This window comes from Spermophilus citellus, assembly GCF_964194105.1.
Source record: "Spermophilus citellus genome assembly, chromosome: 4".
Taxonomy (NCBI): domain Eukaryota; kingdom Metazoa; phylum Chordata; class Mammalia; order Rodentia; family Sciuridae; genus Spermophilus; species Spermophilus citellus.
Window position 1 is genome coordinate 140,239,835 of NC_138185.1, and position 21,156 is coordinate 140,260,990.

A 21,156-nucleotide genomic window follows, 5' to 3' on the forward strand; every position below is an offset into this window, starting at 1 on the left:
GAATGATTTCATCAGGGAATCTAACATGGTATTTTCTCCAAAGATAATAGTCAAATTTGTTATTTAGAATACTATGCCTAAAGTATCTAACAAGAAGTAAGCACTAATATCTAATTGTTGCAGTTTTTAATATCTTCTATATCCTCCACCACCACCCCCCCCTCCTCCATATGGATCTCCATAACCTCTCCCACCATAGCCCCCTCTTCCACCATAGCCTCCTCTTCCACCATAATCTCCCCTACCACCATAATCTCCCCTACCCTGGAAACCTCCTCTACCCCCACCTCCTCCACCACCTCCTCCCCACCCGCCTCCCCCTCCCCCTCCCCAGCCACCTCTCCCACCCCCACCACCTCCTCTGCCACCACCTCCACCTCCACCACCCCAACCACCCCTTCCGCCACCATCTTGTCTCTTTTGCCAAGGGGGCATTTCAGGGGGTGGTGGTTCAATTTCATTCGGCCGTCCTCCCCTGTCAGGCACCCTTCCCATCAGCACCTGTGTGAAGAAATATTTTCTTTCAGTTTCTAGTATTTTAAAAGTTAAAACTTACATAAAGATTTCAAATAATACTAAAGTTACTGTTTCTAATAAAGAAATATAAGCCAAATATTTAACATGAAAATATCAGACATGGAAGTATAAATTAATATTGAAAATATAAGTGTAATGTATGACAAATTCCTCAGAATGTGGTATTATTTTTAAAAAATCTGGGGGAGTATTTCTGAAATGTAAAGGCTTATTAATTTACTCTTATTTAAATTTGTCTAACAAATTCTATAACAAATGTAGTATCTATCATGCTAAGAACTTTTTTAGTAAAAAAATTTTTCACATACATGAACTACATACCCTATATTTAACATTGATTTGGTAATACATTAACTGATAAAAGATTGTATTCCTAAGCACATTTTATTTCAACAAAGCATAATGTATAGAAGGTAATATGTAAATGTAAAGAAGTCAAAGTTGAATATAAGTATAACATCAGGCATCACAGCAGAGAGATGCAAGGATTCTCAATGAATTATTTCTTTCTTGTGAGAAACTTAAGCTCACTTACTTTTTTAATGATAGTAACTATAACGTTACAGGCTGAACATCCCTACTCCTAAAATTCAAAAGGTGAAATACTCCAAAATCCCAAACTTTCTGAGCATCAACATGATGTTCACAAGTGGAAAATTCCATAATTGGTCTCATGTGATGGGTCACAGTCAACACATAGGTGCACTAAAAATATGGTATAAAATTCCCTTTAGGCTATTTGTAACATGCATAGAAAACATAAATGAATTCTGTGTTTAAACTTAGGTCCCATCTCCAAGCTACTGCATTACACATATGCAAATATTCCAAAATTCAAAAGAAATCCAAATCTGAAACACTTCTGTTCCCAAGCACTTTATATGCAGCCTATATAAGAAAAATAAAAAGTTGATATACTTCCTTAACTTATGCTTTGCAAAATCTTGAAGGACAAATCAGGAAATAATTTAAGTTCCTAACCTTCTCTAGAAGGTACGACACATGCCATGAGCAGAGAGAAAGACAGATAATTGAGGAGGGTGTCAATCACCCACCACAGCCAAGGGGAATTCAATAGCATCTTACTAACACTTTTCAGAAAAAAAGCAAAATATATACTCTTTAACCAAAATGACCTATGAATCAGTTGCATTCCACTTCCACTGATACTCTAATCAAACTGACTTTAAAAATATATGAGGTAAATGTGGGCTGGGGTTGTGGCTCAGGGGTGGGGTGCTTGCCTAGCACGTCCAAAGCCCTGGGTGTTCAATCCTAAAAACAAATAAAGGTATTGTGTCCAACTACAACTAAAAAAATAAATATTAAAAAAAATTATGGAGTAAATGAATGACAAAAATTACCACCACATCCTCATTTTGCAACAACGTTCTAAGTATGCAAACACTCTTTTAATGTCAGCAATAATATCCTAATCATCAAATAAAAAAACAACCTTCTTTTGCTTGTTATTATCACTGGTCTCTCTAACCAAACATAATATGTTGGTGAGCATATGGAGATGCTGCTCCAAGAAATGAACTTAAGGTTACCTCAACTAATCAGACTATAAACTCAGAAAAGACATGGGTAATTTTACTTAAAGAAGCAGAACTTAAATTCAGGAAGACTACATTTTGACTATAATCCAATGCAAGACATTAAGTAACATACTGAAGGAAAGAACATTTTCAGAATATAGAAGGGGATGATCTAAAATGGAAGCAGAGAGGCAAACATTGGTGATGCTTAACATAGCAATAATTAGCAAGTTGACTTTAAAAACAACTATCCCCAAGGTTGGGGGTCTAGCTCAGTGGTAGAGCATTTGCCTTGCATGCTCAATGCCCTGGGTTGGATCCCTAGCATAGAGTAAAGGAGAGGAAAGGAGAATGGGGGAGGGAGATGAAGGGGAAGGAGTAGGAAAGAAATAAGTCCCCTCAACAAGATATCCTATCTCAAACTGTACTAAAAAACAATGCCTTAAAATTATCCACATCTCTTTTGATTTTTTACTCTTTTGTAATAAAGTCTGCCATGGATTTCTCTACCTAAACAAAGAAGACATGCTAGTTAGCTGATATAAACATTCTAAATTAGTTTACTGTTACTGCCACTGTAACGAGGGGGAAAAAAAAAAACACCTCAGTATCCTTGGGCTTGTTTAATTTAAGACCACTGTCAGAGAAATGTCAGTACTTTGAATCAGGAAACAGAAGCTCAAAGAGATTCAGTAACTTGCCATGGTAGCAATTCCTCTAAATAAAGGCTAGAGCTAAGGTGTTTACCCAGATTAGTATAACTCTAAAACATGTGCTCATCTTCCCTTTATACTAGAGATATAAAAAGTTAAAATGTCAGTCATAAAGAAGAATGAAATTATGGCATTTGTGGGTAAATAGATGTAACTAGAGACTATCATACTAAGTGAAATAAGCCAATCCCCCAAAACAAAGGCAAAATGTTCTCTCTGATTCGTGAATGCTAACACAAAATAAGTTGTGGGGAGGGACAGAATTTCATTGAATTAGACAAAAATGAAAGGCAGGGAGGTAGGATAGGAATAGGAAAGACATTAGAATGAGTCAGACATAATTTTCGTATGTTCATATATGAATACATGATCAGTATAATTCTACATCACATACAGTCACAAGAATGGGAAGTTATACTCCATGTATGTATAATATGTCAAAAATATATTCTATTGTCATGTATATTTAAAAAGAACACATTTTTTAAATCCCCTTAAAAAAAAAAAAAAAAAAAAAACAAGTACCTGGAACAAATTCCTTCAAATTCTTACCAAAAAAAAAAAAACTTCACACTGGAAATAAAGCAAATAATTCTTGCTAAAGCTACTGATAAAAGCAATTCTTAATTACTTAGATTGAAATAAAATTTTGATTTAATTTATGAATACAAAAATTCAAATAAATAATACACATTAAAAAGCACAATTAAGCCAACATGGACCTAAGCTCCTCCATACTCTTTTCTGTTTCACAAAAAATCACAAAAGAAAAATGAGGGCTGGGGTTATGGCTCAGTGGTAGAGTACTCGCCTAGCACATGTGAGGCCCTGGGTTCGAGGCTCAGCATCACATATAAATAAATAAAATTAAAATGAGAAAATCTCTCAGGTCTTTAATATAAACAAATACCTTTAAAAAGTTAAAAAAAAAAAGAAGAAAAATGAACCAAACTGTGTAAAAATGTCAAAAAAGAATATGATAAATTCACTCTCCACTATGTTGAAAGAAAAACCAACCTTATTAATGGCACACGCTGTCTTTTCCCGGCTGGAGCCACTACTTGTCCTAATGATCTTAGATAGATCTTCTCGAGCAGCAAGTAGATGTGCCAACGTAATTGTTGTCTTAGGTGATAAAGCATAACGTTTGGGCTGGTAAATTCTTGCTATGTTATCTGTTTTGACCTAAATGACAAAGGATAGAGAAAAAGTGAACAAAAGTAAAGTTTAATGAAAGAGCAATGTAATAGCAGTCACAAACTTCAGAAAAGAAAAAGATTAAAAAATAAATAGGAAAGAGCAAAGGAATTCAAATATCTGATAATTTATATGTGAAAGGAAAAAATAGATGAACAGATGCTAAAAGAATATATAAATACCAGCAACAACTCACGAAGAAATATAACACGAAATGATTCTATTCATATTAACAAAAAAAAAAAATCTAAAAATTTTACCAAAAAAAAAAAAACCAAGTACAAAACTTAAAAAAAAAAAACTTCAGTAAATCTTGCAAAAACAAAAGGAAAACTTGAAACAAAAGTTAAAAGAATTTGCAGCCAGAAAACCAGCATTGCAAAGCATTTTGAGCAAAATACTACACGAGGAAGAAATGAAAAACAATAACCAAAACCATTAGTGGGAAGTGCCTCAGTAAAGACAGAGGGTGAGGGGAAAGATAATCACGGAGAAACAAACTAAACTTTTTTTTAAAAAAAAAAAAAAAGGATAAACAATCAAACATGGATGGAAGTTCAAACCATATATCAATAGTAACTCTGAATGTTAATGGCCTAAACTCTCCAATAAAGCGACATAGGCTGGTATCATGGATTAAAAAAACAAATCCAACAATATGCTGCCTCCAGGAGACACATCTGATTGGAAAAGACATACACAGGCTGAAGGTGAAAGGATGGGAAAAAATATACCACGCACACAGTTCTCGTAAGCAAGCAGCAGTGGCCATCCTCATATCGAATAAAATCGACTTCAAGACTAAGTTAATCAAAAGGTATAAAGAAGGTCATTATATACTGTTAAAAGGAACCACTCACCAACAAGACATAACAATTATCAATATTTATGCACCAAACAATGATGCTGCGACATTCATAAAACAAACTCTCCTCAAGTTCAAGAATGAAATAGACCACAACACAATAATTATGGGTGACTTCAACACACCGCTCTCACCATTGGACAGATCCTCCAAACAAAAGTTGAATAAAGAAACTATAGAACTCAATATCACAATCAATAACCTAGACTTAACTGACATATATAGAATATATCAACCATCATCAAGTGGATATACTTTTTTCTCAGCAGCACATGGATCCTTCTCAAAAATAGACCATATATTATGCCATAGGGCAACCCTCAGTAAATATAAAGGGGTGGAGATAATACCATGCATTTTATCTGATCATAATGGAATGAAACTGGAAATCAATGATAAAAGAAGGAAGGAAAAATCCTACATCACATGGAAAATGAACAATATGTTACTGAATGATCAATGGGTTACAGAAGACATAAAGGAGGAAATCAAAAAATTCTTAGAGATAAATGAAAATACAGACACAACATATCAGAATCTATGGGACACAATGAAAGCAGTTTTAAGAGGAAAATTCATCGCCTGGTGGTCATTCCTCAAAAAAAAAAAAAAAAAAAAAAACCAACAAATAAATGAGCTCACACTTCATCTCAAAGCCCTAGAAAAGGAAGAGCAAAACAACAGCAAATGTAGCAGAAGACTAGAAATAATTAAAATCAGAGCGGAAATCAATGAAATTGAAACAAAAGAAACTATTGAAAAAATTAACAAAACTAAAAGTTGGTTCTTCGAAAAAATAAATAAGATCGACAGACCTTTAGCCATGCTAACGAAGAGAAGAAGAGAGAGAACTCAAATTACTAACATACGGGATGAAAAAGGCAATATCACAACAGATGCTACAGAAATACAGAAGACAATTAGAAATTATTTTGAAAACCTATATTCCAACAAAATAGAAGATAGTGAAGACATCGATAAATTTCTTAAGTCATATGATTTGCCCAGACTGAGTCAGGAGGATACACACAATTTGAACAGACCAATATCAATGGATGAAATTGAAGAAGCCATCAAAAGACTACCAACCAAGAAAAGCCCAGGACCGGATGGGTATACAGCGGAGTTTTACAAAACCTTTAAAGAAGAATTAATACCAATACTTTTCAAGTTATTTCAGGAAATAGAAAAAGAGGGACCTCTTCCAAATTCATTCTATGAGGCCAACATCACCCTGATTCCGAAACCAGACAAAGAGACCTCAAAGAAAGAAAACTACAGACCAATATCTCTAATGAACCTAGATGCAAAAATCCTCAATAAAATTCTGGTGAATCGAATACAAAAACACATCAAAAAAATAGTGCACCATGATCAAGTAGGATTCATCCCTGGGATGCAAGGATGGTTCAACATACGGAAATCAATAAATGTTATTCACCACATCAATAGACTTAAAGATAAGAACCATATGATCATCTCGATAGATGCAGAGAAAGCATTTGACAAAGTACAGCATCCCTTTATGTTCAAAACATTAGAAAAATTAGGGATAACAGGAACTTACCTTGACATTGTAAAAGCTATCTATGCTAAGCCTCAGGCTAGCATCATTCTGAATGGACAAAAGTTGAAGGCATTCCCTCTAAAATCCGGAACAAGACAGGGATGCCCTCTATCTCCACTTCTATTCAATATAGTTCTCGAAACACTGGCCAGAGCAATTAGACAGACGAAAGAAATTAAAGGCATAAAAATTGGAAAAGAAGAACTTAAATTATCACTATTTGCAGATGACATGATTCTATACCTAGAAGACCCAAAAGGGTCTACAAAGAAACTACTAGAACTAATAAATGAATTCAGCAAAGTAGCAGGATATAAAATCAACACGCATAAATCAAAGGCATTTCTGTATATCAGCGACAAAACTTCTGAAACGGAAATGAGGAAAAACACTCCATTCACAATATCCTCAAAAAAAATAAAATACTTGGGAATCAACCTAACAAAAGAGGTGAAAGATTTATACAATGAAAACTACAGAACCCTAAAGAAAGAAGTAGAAGAAGATCTTAGAAGATGGAAAAATATACCCTGTTCATGGATAGGCAGAACTAACATTATCAAAATGGCGATATTACCAAAAGTTCTCTATAGGTTTAATGCAATGCCAATCAAAATCCCAACGGCATTTCTTGTAGAAATAGATAAAGCAATCATGAAATTCATATGGAAAAATAAAAGACCCAGAATAGCAAAAGCAATTCTAAGCAAGAAGTGTGAATCAGGCGGTATAGCGATACCAGATTTCAAACTATATTACAGAGCAATAGTGACAAAAACAGCATGGTACTGGTACCAAAACAGGCAGGTGGACCAATGGTATATAATAGAGGATACAGGACTAATCCACAAAGTTACAACTATCTTATATTTGATAAAGGGGCTAAAAGCATGCAATGGAGGAAGGATAGCATCTTCAACAAATGGTGCTGGGAAAACTGGAAATCCATATGCAACAAAATGAAACTGAATCCCTTTCTCTCGCCATGCACAAAAGTTAACTCAAAATGGATCAAGGAGCTTGATATCAAACCAGAGACTCTGCGTCTGATAGAAGAAAAAGTTGGCTCCGATCTACAGACTGTGGGGTCGGGCTCCAAATTCCTTAATAGGACACCCATAGCACAAGAGTTAACAACAAGAATGAACAAATGGGACTTAATTAAACTTAAAAAGTTTTTTTCTCAGCAAGAGAAACAATAAGAGAGGTAAATAGGGAGCCTACATCCTGGGAACAAATTTTTACTCCTCACACTTCAGATAGAGCCCTAATATCCAGAGTATACAAAGAACTCAAAAAATTAGACAATAAGATAACAAATAACCCAATCAACAAATGGGCCAAGGACCTGAACAGACACTTCTCAGAGGAGGATATACAATCAATCAACAAGTACATGAAAAAATGCTCACCATCTCTAGCAGTCAGAGAAATGCAAATCAAAACCACCCTAAGATACCATTTCACTCCAGTAAGATTGGCAGCCACTATGAAGTCAAACAACAACAAGTGCTGGCGAGGATGTGGAGAAAAGGGTACACTTGTACATTGCTGGTGGGACTGCAAATTGGTGCGGCCAATTTGGAAAGCAGTTTGGAGATTCCTGGGAAAGATGGGAATGGAACCACCATTTGATCCTGCTATTGCCCTTCTCGGACTATTCCCTGAAGACCTTAAAAGAGCATGCTACAGGGATACTGCCACATCGATGTTCATAGCAGCACAATTCACAATTGCTAGACTGTGGAACCAACCCAGATGCCCCTCAATAGATGAATGGATAAAAAAAATGTGGCATCTATACACAATGGAGTACTATGCAGCAATAAAAAATGACAAAATCATAGAATTTGCAGGGAAATGGACGGCACTAGAGCAGATTATGCTTAGTGAAGCTAGCCAATCCCTAAAAAACAAATACCAAATGTCTTCTTTGATATAATGAGAGCAAATATGAACAGAGCAGGGAGGAAGAGTAGGAAGAAAAGAGTAACATTAATCAGTGACATGAGATGGGAGGGAAAGGGAGAGATGAGGAAAATTGCATGGAAATGAAGGGAGACCCTCATTGCTATACAAAATTACATATAAGAGGTTGTGAGGGGAATGGGAAAATAAACAAGGAGAGAAATGTATTACAGTAGATGGGGTAGAGAGAGAAGAAGGGAGGGGAGGGGAGGGGGGATAGTAGGGGATAGGAAAGGTAGCAGAATACAACAATTACTAATAGGGCAGTATGTAAAATTGTGGATGTGTAACCGACGTGATTCTGCAATCTGCATTTGGGGTAAAATTGGGGGTTCATAACCCACTTCAATCTAATGTATGAAGTATGATATGTCAAGAGCTTTGTAAAGTTGTGAACAACCAATAAAAAAAAAAGGAAAACTTGAATAAATGTTGAGAAATATCAACTTTCTGGGTGGAGACAGTGAATATTCATGTTAACTTTCTCTCAAATTAACCTATAAATTTAGACTTACTATAATCCCATTAGAATGGTTTGGGGAAAGATGAAAACAAAAAATGAAAGTGGCACATGCCTATAATCCCAGCAACTGAGGGGGTTTGGGGAGGCTGGGACAGGAAGATCCCAAGTTCATGGCCAGCCTCAGCAACTTAGCAAGGCCCTAAGCAACTTAGTGAGACTTTGTCTCAAAATAAAGAAAAAAAAGGTTTGGATATAACTCAGCAGTAAACTGCCCCTGAGTTAAATCCTCAGTACAAAAAAAAAAAAAAAAAATCCAGAAACTAAATACGTAAGAATGACTTGAACAATTTTGAAAGAATCCTACAAGATATTAATATAAAATTATCATTGTCCATTTACTAATAAAGGGCTGACATTTAGCAGACAGAGTGGTGCACATCTATAATCCCAGAGGCAGGATGATTCAAGTTTGAGGTCAGCCTCAGCAACTTAATGAGGCCCTAAGCATCTTAGTTGAGAGACCCTACATCAAAATTTAAAAAATAAAGGGGATATAGCTCAGTGGTAAAGCTCCCTTAGGTTCAATCTCTAGAACAAAAAAATTTTAAAAAAAAAAAGCTAAATATTCCAGGATATTGTTCACTTAGGCATGATTTCTTCAATCTTCAAAACATCCCTTTAGAGTGGTTGATTTTTAATATCCCCTTCTGCAGACAGGGGGGAAAAATAAGCTTAGAAATGTTAGGTTACTATTCCAAAACCACAGAGAGGAATACCAGTTTTGTCCATTTACTAATAAAGGTCAAATGACCCTGAAGCACAAGTTTATAGAGACAGTATACTATCCTACCTCCATATAATTAATTAAAACTAGAAGAAAAAAATAAATTGATGAAAAGAAACAACTGATATTGAGGGCCCCATAGACATATGAATATATTTACATAAATGATAAAGGAGGCATCAGAGATTTACAAGAAGTGAGAGATTTTGTAAATAGTGCTCCAATAAGGAATTAACAGTTAATTATTTATTAAAACATTAACAATAAGGCACATCAAATACCAAAGAGAATTCTGAAGTGAATAGTTAACTGCTTGAAGTTTTAGCTTAAAAACTTAACCCTATTATAAAGATTAAAATTTCTACACATCAAAAGGTATAAAACAAATCAACAGACAATAGGGAAAATATTTTTAAGAAAGCAACTAACAAAATTTCCTTAACATATAAAAAGCTCAGTCAAGAGGAAAACAGGAAGACTCTGAGCAGGTGAGGGGAGATAGGAAAAAAAGAGGAAATTCAAGTGTCTAATATTCTTACAAAAAAAAATTCAATTTTTTTTTTCATTTTTGTTAATACGAGAAAAAATATAAAACAATAAATAAATTATGGCAATTTCACATGACAAAATACAATACCAACATAAACAGGACACCAAAAGGACTTAAGTTCTTTTACATGTTACAACATGGGCAAACCTTGAAAACATTATCCCTAGTAAAAGCAGCCAGACACAAAAGGGCACATGTCATGATTCAATTTATGTGAAATCTTCAGAATAGGTAAATTGGAGACAGAAAATACATTATAAAAATGGCTGCCAGGAAATGGAGATGGGGTGTTGGGAATAACTGCTAATGGGTACTTATTCATTTGGGGCAATGCACATTTTCTGGAATTAGTGGTAATGGTTATATAACAAAGTGAACATACTAAATACCAGTATACTGTACATTTTTAAATAATATATTTTATGTTATGTGATAAAAATTAATTTTAAAAAGGGTACTGAAGTAGAGCTTTTAGTAATATGGGCAATGGCAATATATTTAGTGAAAAAGGCAAACTATAAAATTACACTCATATTATTACTTCAATACTAGCAAAATAAAAGAAACTAGATTAATCTTACTAATAACTGAGTATAATCTTCGAAGGTGAACCCAGAATATGACTCAAAAGCCTTAAAATCATGAATTTTTTTTAAACAAGAAATTCCACTTTTAGGAATATATCATTTAGCTGCCAAGGATTTTAATAAAGGGTCAAACAGACAAAGTAAGAGGAAGCCTTAATGTGTAGTATATCTATATGACAAAATACTCTGTAGAAATTTAAACTGTTATAGAACAATATTTGATGACAGCCACAACAATATCAGACATATTTTTCTATCATAATAATAAAGAAAAAATGATAAAGATGTACTAAATTTAACAAGAAAACAAAACTCAGGGTATATACGCACATAATCAAACCAAAAAGACTTAATTAAAAGGCCAAAAATTATCTACAGATAGCCAAGGTAAAATATATTTTTTTTAAATCTCCTAGACTGAGGAAAAGACCAAATTAAAAAAAAAAGACCTCCCCCCATCCTAATATATGATATATGATGAAAAAGAAACAAGATCAGAAGATATAGCAACATATTTCCTAAAGGCATATTTGCTCAAAGCCTCTGTTTAAGGCCAGTAAAGGATCAACATGCCTATGTATCCATGTCACTCTGAATGTTCAAAGAAAAGAATGTATCAAAATTCACTTGTGGGCTGGTGTGGTAGCTCAGTGGTAGAGTGCTCTCGCCTCCCTCATGTGAGGCACTGGTTTTGATCCTCAGCACCACATTAAAATAATAAAGTTATTGTGTTCATCTACAACTTAAAAAATATTTTTTAAAAACTCATTTGTTTAAGATTTCTCTATAATATTAAAGCCAACATTGAAAATATCCTCCAAGTTGTTTAATGAGGCAAGTTTCATGTAACTACCTTTCACAATTTGCCTCATATTTCTAAATTCCTTTTTCTCTTAAAAATTCTATCAGGTTAAACTACAGACCCAACATATATACAATAGCTCTTAAGTTGCCGGGGGTTAGTAAAAACTGGTACTTCTCACATAGCTGAACTGTTTTTCTTGAGGTCAACAATTATATACACTTCTTTGATAATTCACAGCCTTCAGGGTATATGAGCTTCTTGCAAACAGTTACTCCAATAACATGTACAGACACATCCAAGAGTTTATCCAGGTACACATGTAGAAAAGAATTAAACTTTAACCACCTGAGAAGCTGAGTAGGAATTATAGAAACAGCAATCTTCTACAAACATCTATACCTAATTATAGAGAATCTGATATGCCTATCCACAATCAGGTATATCACAGTGCTTGACATTTGACATACACAAGGTACTGCATTATTACTGAAAAAAAAAAATACATGGATGATAGCTTTCAGCTCTGCCTTACAGATATTCTACTACTATGCTAAAAAAAAAAAAAAGTTATCTGAGCCAGGTGTGGTGGCGCACGCCTGTAATCCCAGCAGCTCAGGAGGCTGAGACAGAGGATCACGAGTTCAAAGCCAGCCTCAGCAATGGAGAGGCACTAAGCCAACTCATTGAGACCCTGTCTCTAAATAAATAGGGCTGGGGATGTGGCTCAGTGAGTTCAATCCCCAGTACCCAAAAAAAAAAAAAAAAGTTATCTGAAATAATATTTTGTACCAAGAACCTAGTTACAACCACTCTTCACTTTCCTTTATCTGTCTCCCAGGTGTTTGGAAATACTCTATGTAAGATATATAAGGGAAGATTTATAGATAAATAAGTGAGTCAGAATGAATACACTAAATATAAAAAGAGACACACATCTTATAGCAAAGAGAATAAAAGGGATATAGAGAGTAGGAAACCAACATCACAGAAAACTACTCCAATCCCTACTTCCATGCTGCTATCCCTCCCTCCCTGACCAAAAAGGGGAGGGGGGTGTATAAGGTAAAATGAAGTTTCCTTTCTTGTTTAAAAAAAAAAAAAAAAAAAAGGGCAGCTACAAAGACATGCTAAAGTCAAAAGTGCCACGGCACAACAGCCAGCTTCAAAGCCTGATGTTAATAATCCTTATCAATGACTAAGTTTCCAATCTGATTTTCTGTTCCTCTTTCTTATGGACAACCAAGGACCACCATCCAGCTGAAAAAAGTCACCAGTATGAGATCAAAAGGGGGAAAAAAATGAAAAAAAAAAAAATCACCCTGGAGGAAATTGAAGGCAAAATAATAATAACAAAAACTCCAAAATAAAAAAAGTTCTCACCTGCATTCAAGAAGCCAGTACATCCAAAAATAAGAAAAAAAAATTTTTTAATAAAACCCCGAGGGGCTGGGACTGTGGCTCAGTGGTAGAGCACTCACCTAGCATATGTGAGGCACTGGATTTGAGCCTCAGCACCACATAAAGATACATAAAGGTATTGTCCATCTACAACTAAACAATAAAGATATTAAAAAAAACCCAAAGAATCAAAAAAGAATTTATGACAATTTAAAAATGATGGTAGAAACAAAAATTCAATACTAGGTACAAAATAAAATTGAAAAGATTTCCAATAAGTAAATCAAAAAGGAAGTGAAAGAAAATGAGAGAAAATAAAGCTTCTTAAGCAGATCTACCAGATGTTCACTATCTGACTAACAAGAATTTCAGAGAATAAAAGGGAAGAAATTAATACAGAATACATAAAAGCTAAAAGAATCTACAGATTGAAATGCCTAGCTAGTGTTTGGTGTAATGAATAAAAAAAGATTCAAACCAACATACATTATAAAATTTCATAACTGCATGAATGAAGAGCCCAAGAGTCTGTAGAAAAATAAAAGGTTATCCAAACAACAGCAAATGACATTGGTTTTCATAACAGCAGTAACAAGTTCTTGAAAAAACTGAAATAATGCCTTCAATATTCTTAGACAAAAATTTTTTTATTTTTGAATTATATATATATATATATATATATATATATATATATATTCATCAAAAAAATCAAATGTGATGGCAGAACAAACATTTTCAGAATTTGGGATTCAGAAAAATCATGTCCTATACACTCTGTATTAACAAGTTGTTTGTAAATTTGCTATGGCAAAATGAGGGAGTGAGAGTGAGGGAGTGATCAGTGAAATAGCAGGTCATGAGGTCCAGAAAACAGAGGAGCAGCCAAAGATAGCCATATAAACAGATGAGTTTGCAATAAGAGGACACAAGTTTCTGGGAGACAAAAATATAACAGAAATACTAAATACTCATTAGAAGACTTAATTTTTATAAGTATTCTTACGATGAAAAAAAAAGCTACCACCATTTTGTAGAAATATAATGCATGAAAAATAAAATTCAATTAAAAAAATTAGACATCTGTATATCCTTATCCACAGAACCTGGGAATATTACCTTGTAGATGCAGATGCAATTAAGACAAGCATCTTAAGATGGAAAAATTAATCTGTATTATAATCACAAATATCCTTTAAAAGAGAGACAGAAGTGTATCAGAGACAGAAGGTGATTCGAGAACAGAAGCAGAGACAGAGAGAAAGACTAGAAGATCAGATTCTGCTACTTGCTTTGAGACAGATTAGGGTGAAAAGCCACACTATGCAGGTGGCACGTAAAAGCCAGGCAATGTAAGGAAACAGATTCTCCACTAAAACAACCAGGAGGTCTGCAATCCTGTAAATACCTTCATTTTAGAACTTCTGGTCTCCAGAACTGTAATAGTTTGTGTTATTTCAGCTACTAAGTTTATGACAATTTGTTATAGCAGCTGTAGAAAACTAACACTCTACATGGAGAGAGAGAGACTGCCAAGAACCAAGAGGAGAATGGAAGTACTACAACAGAGTCAGGACACATACACGTGAGACAATCATCTTGGTCATTCCAGGCCAGGTATGAGATGAAAGAAGCTACATGTATTAGTTTTGTGTTGCTATAACAAAATACCTGAGAATGGATAAAGCATAAAGAGGGTTATTAGGTTCACAATTCTGGTGAGTAGAGAGTCCAAACAGCATTGCCCCCCGCCCCAGCTATATCACACATGGCAAATAAGCCAAATGGAAATAGCTGTGTGCAGAGGGACCAAGTACACGGGGTGGCCTTGCTTTACAACAACCCATTCTCACAAAAATGAATTCACTTCTGCAAGACCAAACGCACTCACGACCAGCACTAATCCATTCAAGAGGGTGGATAATCTAATTACTTTCCACTAGGTTCCACTTCTTTTTTTTTTTTTTAATATTTTCTTAGTTGTCAATGGGCTTTATTTAATTTATTTATATGTGGTGCTGAGAATCGAAACCAGTGCCTCACACATGATAGCCAAGTATTCTACCACTGAGCTACAACACCAGCCCTACTAGGTCCCACTTCTTAAAAGTTTCATTATCTTAACACCACCACACTGGGGATCAAGATGCCAGCACATGCCCACTTGGGGGGCAAACCATATCCAAAACAAAGCCCTGCATAAGCAGCCCCAACTGATATTAACACAAAACAGAAGAACTATCCACTTAATTCAAAAAATGAAAATAATACCCGAACTTCACTTGCATCAAGTAACAGGTACGAACCAGATTTACCCTTCGACATGAAATAATTTTTTAAAACTGGGTAATTCATATGTACAAATGACTTTCAGATAGTGGACAACAAGGAGTCTAGAATGGTGATCCTTGAACGAAGGTAAGTTCTATTATTGTCCCTGTTTACTGCCTGGAAAGTATCCAGGCTGTGATGCAAGTTAGGTTAGGGATATTTTAATCGGCTTTTTCACTGCTATGACCAAAAGATCTGACAAGAATTTTAAAGGAGGAGACTTTTATTTGGGGGCTCATAGTTTCAGAGGTCTCAGTCCACAGATGGCCAATTCCATTCTTTGGGGACAAGGGCAGGTAGAATCTCATGATGGAAGGGTGTAGCAAAGGAAAACAGCTCAGAACATGGCATCAGAAAACAGAGAGAAAGAGCTCTCTTGACCAGGGGCAAAATAAATACCCCCAAAGACCCACTTCCTTCAGTTATACCCTACCTGCTACAGTTACCACCCAGTAAATCTCTGTCAGGGGACCCAGACACTGATCAGGTTAAGGTTTTCATAACTTGATCATATTAGCTCTAAACTTTATTGCATTGTCTCACACGTGAACTTCTGGAGAACACCTAATATCTAAACCATAATAGGGAGGATCCCAAACTAAATCTTGAATACAAATTAAACACCTAAAATGGGAGTGATGGGAGACAGCTTTCTTAAAAGCTTTCTGAAGGGATTCATAAATGGGAATTCCCCTCTCCTGAAACCTCCTTTTCAAACGGAACACATCCCCCACCTACCCAGTTTTAAGAAACTTTTAAGAACTGTTCAGGCATCAGTACGATCTGTCCCGTTTCTATATCCTACTTTCTTAATAAGTTACTAATTATCTCATAGGATGCCTCCTTTGCAATGGCATATTCTGACATAAATCACACCATCTATGAATTTAAAACAAATATGAAAGCCTGTGGAAAAATAAAGTTTTTGCAAACAGGAATTTGTGCAAGACTAGGATCATTTTATATAAGAGACCAGTAGTTGACCTAGACATGTGGTTCAGATTAGTGATAAGGAACAAATGTGGTACAGTTGCATAATAGCAAACAAGATCTTGAAGAGCTGTCACAGGATACCACCTACAGGATACAAATGGGAAAACAGCCTTACCTTTGCTCTATCAGACCATCCAAAGGACTGCACTGTCACATCTAAACGTTTCATTAACATGCGGCGGCGGCATTCATATTCACAGGAAAGGGCATCATTAATTCTTTCCAGTTGTTCCTAAGGAATTTGGAACAAAAACCATAAACTTCAGACTCATTCTACACAGAAACCTAAGAATTAAGTACTCCCTACTAATTTAAAATATACTATACTTAACCATTTTCTAATTCCCTTTAGACTTTATGGTGAATTATTTAAATAATGAACATCTAATAGAACATTTATGATATTAGAAGATATTAAACAAGTTTATCTTCAATTAAACATATTAAGTAAAAACTCTACTTTCCATGTAGTATGTCCAATATAGAAAAAATATACCAGTAATTTCTCTTCTCATCAGCTTTAAAAATACTGTCTTTTTGAAATCATAACTACACTAACAGATTGGGCAATTTCAATATTCTTGACCAGGTATGTTTTCACTTAGTAATTTGATTGAAGAAATGTTTATATATATTACTCTAGAATATCAATCCATTTTAATTCTCCAAAATAACATGCATGCTATGCATTGTAAAACCTGAATGTCCATTTACAAAATTAAGTCATTATATGGTTCATATATTATTTGTCCCCCCCGCCCAAAGTTTCCTGTGTTGGAGACTTTGTCTGAAGGTTGGCAGTATTGGGAAGCAGTAAGAGAATTAAAAAATAGGGCCTAGTAGACAATCCTTAGGTCAACTGGGGTTGCCTCTGAAAGGGACTGTGGGACCCCAGCCTCTCCGGCTTCCTGTTTGACAATGTGATATCTCCCTTCAACTACCATCCTTGCAATCATTAGGTTACAAAGCCAAGAGGCAGCCCTTGCAAGAGCCTACACCATGCTGTCTGGACATTCGGGCTCTAAGACTGAGATAGATAAAGCTCTTTTCTTTATAAAGTTATTCTGACTTGAGTATTTCAATGTAGTAACAAAAATTAACTAATACCATCATATGCACCAAACTAATAAGAAAGGAAGATTTACCGCCTGTTCCGGACTTAAATCAATTTTTAGCAGTGGTTTTCCCACATGATTTTTCTGGACTTTAGAGAGAATATCCTTTACCTAAAAGTAAATACAAAAAATTGTGAAAATGTATATACCTAATTTAAAAACAAGCTTATTCTGGTTTGAGTGTTGTTTTGAACATTAGAGAATAAATAAAATGTTAAAGTGATATAATTAAAATACACCTTCACAAATCAGGAAAGAGTACCATTACTATCTTTTTCAAATAAGCACCAGTTATATTGATTCAAGTTACAGAAGATCTTTCTAATAAGAAGAAATAGTGTACAGAGACTAAGGTACCTATTAAAGGGTTCTACTATGAGAAATTGGGTCTTATGTGAAATAATTTTGGAGTTTCTTCTTAAGATGGCAATCTCTTACTTCCTGGTAAATTCTCAAAGAGGATACTTACACATTTAACAAGCATACTGATTTTTCTCAAATACTATGTGCACATTCTAATTGTATTTATTCTGGTTTCATTGTTCAGCAAGACAATATAAAAATGTCAATTATTGTCACCACATACACATTTTCATTACTTTTGCAAAGTCACTGATTTAAATTACTTAACACATTTATTTTGGTAAGCAAGATATTTGGCATTTACTTTTTCTTTAGTAGTATCAGGAGCTATCCAATAATAATAATCTATCCTGAATAAAACGACCACAGAATGACAGCCTAAGTAGGCTCACCTTCCTAACTAGAGAATCTTTCACTAGCTAAAGAAAATGTTTCAAAAATAAATGAAATATTTAAAGTTTCTTAGTTATAAGGTAGTAACAGAAGATAATCAGGAGCAGTTCAGATTTTAAGGAGAATGAAGCTTATTTAATTAATGTTGGGGACACTCCTGAAGAAAAATAGTTCAAAAATCACATTGGAAGATGGAGTAGTAATAGGAAATGACTGTAAATGAACATGAGGTTTCTTTTCAGAGTGATGGAAATGTTCTAAAATTAGATTTTAGAGATGGTTGTACAATCTGGTAAATATACTAAAATTCATTGATTATATATTTAAGATGAAATGAATTTCATGACATGCAAATTATATCTAGAAAGTCATATTTTAAATTAGCTTAGAAAGTACCTATGCAAATGAGACCCCAGAGTTTAAGCTTCACTAGCTTAGTAGCAATCTACCTCTATACCAATGATATTGACCTGATCTTTACATATCTTATGGAATTAACTTATTTTCTTAAAATATGTCATTTCTACAAATTCCAATCATGGTAAGTAATGTCAATTTTATGTTATTTTATACATTATTTATTTATTTTTGTACTGGGGGTTGAACCCAGGGGCACCTAACCACTGAGTAATATCCCCAGCCCTTTTTTATTTTGAGACAGGGTCTCACAATGTTACCTAGGACCTTGCTTGGCTAGCCTTGAACTTTTGATCCTCCTACCTTAGACTTCCAAGTCACTGGGATTAAGGCATGCACCAGGTTTTAACTCCTCACTCCAGAGGGATTCTGAATGCATACATATAGTTTCCTACATGTAGCCACCCTCAGATATTCACATTCCTTGTTATGGAGTGAGTGAAGTTCATAGGCTCTGGAAAGTGACTACATGTTCAAACCTCAGGTTTTTACCATTACTTGGAAACTTGCTTATTTAAATTATTAAATCTTTCAATACCTCAGTTTTTTCCCATAGAGGTTATTATCTCATGTGTAATATGAGAATTAGATGAGTTATACATATAAGCATTTAGAACAGTAAATGATACCTATTTGCTGTTATACCTTTGAACAGCTTTAGACTGTATTGTAAAAATTTTTCCCCCAATGATAATAAGTTGTCTTCTGGGCACACATCACAGATAGAAGAAAGAAAATAGAGAAATTTTTAGTTTTAATAGGAAGTGAGTGGTATAGGAAGCCTTTTTAGGTAAATAGCCCAGAAGACCATTATAAGGGAAAAAGCATGAGGTATGAGATTTGTACTTGTCTTTAACTATTCTGTCAGAATACTCATTTATGCATTCATTATGTAATACTCACTTACTAAACACTTGTCAACAAAAAAACTTTTTACTCAGAGCCAAAGAAACCCCACTGTAACATCCATTGGGAAAAAAGTTTAGTTTCTCTTTTGACTTTACAGAAAAACTATCCTTCTTTCATTATACTGTATTATATCACTGATTAGTAACAGAATCTTTAAATTTGAAAAGTTATTTCTATTATGGCAAACTCTAGCCAAGCCTAATAGCACTCACATGTTAAGATCTGATTCTTAAATATTAGCCATAGGCAAATTAAGTCACATGGACATTAAGTCCAAATCCAAAATTTAGTTTACATGAAGACAAATTTGTCTTGAAATGATAATGTATATTTTACTCTTAAAGGAAAGGCTTTCATTTTAATTCAGCATTTATATGTTAGTATTTAGCTAAATTTGGAGAAAATAAAAATAAAACAAATACAATACCTTTGATTCCACTTGGTTTAGCATAAGTGGAATGTCGGAAGTGGTTGACTTGGGAACACCAAGAGAATCACATATAACTTGAACTTCCTGATAAATTTCACTATTTTTATCTAACTGAGAACTTTTACGTTTCTTCTTCTGCAATATCTGTGAAGCTTGAAGTTCTGTACTTAAAAATACTATAACAAAAAAAGGTTAAAACAAATGTTATTATCTGCACCAAATATCTTAAGTAAAATAAGTATCAACAATACCAAAACCAATATTCCCTTACAAAGAACCAAAGAACAATACCAACATTTGCAGAACACAGTAAACTGTGTTAAGGCAGCGGAGGTGAATGGGACACAACTTACCTAAAGCTACATAAAATACTCTTTCAAATTTATACTGTACTTTAAATGGCTAATTGTTTTTCACATTGGAGAAGCCTGAGCAGCTCCCTCTAGAGTCAAGCATACAAGGCTCCAGGTCCCTCCAAAGGAGAAGCTTCACTTTTCATCTATTTTACCTGTAAAAATTTACTCTAAGACTTAGTTTGAATAAATGAATGAGTAAAAAAAAGGGGGGGTACTAAAAATAAAAATGAAAATGAATTTATTTAATACCATCAGGTAAAAGAGGAATGAATTAATGACTTATTATATTCTCCTTGATTTTGCACTAGCTGGCTGCAGTTCCATTTTAATTAATACAGTAAATGATTTACAGTGCTTTTTCAATGTACCTACACATTTTGTTCTGAGTCAGGCACAGTGTATACAATGGAGTTGCAACATCAGAGAGACTGCCTACCCTTAAAGCGTTTAAAATCCAGTAGAAAAGACCTACCAAAAAATTAAGAATGTATGAGACTTTACTAACACATTCTCTTATGACAAAGCACTGGGCTAGGAGAGAATGTGTAGCTCTAACTCACCTATACATGGAGGGAACAATGTGAGTCAGGAAAGACCACACGAAGCTGTTCACAACTCCCTCTCCTTTCACTATTCTATTCTATTCTTTCAAAAGCCATATTTAAGAAAATTACTAAAAAATCTTTGATGGATAGTCTTATTTTAAATTAACTTTTCACTACAACAGTTATGATACTGTTTTTGTCCTTAGTTAAAATTGACCATACACAAAAGCCACAATTTAATATAGCAGTTTCAAATTCAGCTGAGAACACAATATCTAGGAAACTGTATAAAAAGTATAGATACCAGGATCCCATCCTCAGAGATTCTAAAT

General features: G+C 34.4%; 1 protein-coding gene across 1 annotated transcript in view; it reads right to left on the reverse strand.

The window, feature by feature from the left end:
* Positions 1 to 16: 16 nt before the first annotated feature.
* FAM98B (family with sequence similarity 98 member B) overlaps positions 17 to 21,156 on the reverse strand; it is a 34,578-nt gene continuing 13,438 nt past the window's right edge. Inside the window, exons 4-8 of the mRNA XM_081289092.1 lie at positions 19,921 to 20,099; positions 17,442 to 17,522; positions 16,412 to 16,528; positions 3,809 to 3,976; positions 17 to 501 (exon numbers count right to left, since the gene is read on the reverse strand). Of these exons, the coding sequence (XP_081145218.1) occupies positions 127 to 501; positions 3,809 to 3,976; positions 16,412 to 16,528; positions 17,442 to 17,522; positions 19,921 to 20,099 (920 nt within the window). The 3' untranslated portion in view covers positions 17 to 126. The remainder of the gene's footprint in view (positions 502 to 3,808; positions 3,977 to 16,411; positions 16,529 to 17,441; positions 17,523 to 19,920; positions 20,100 to 21,156) is intronic.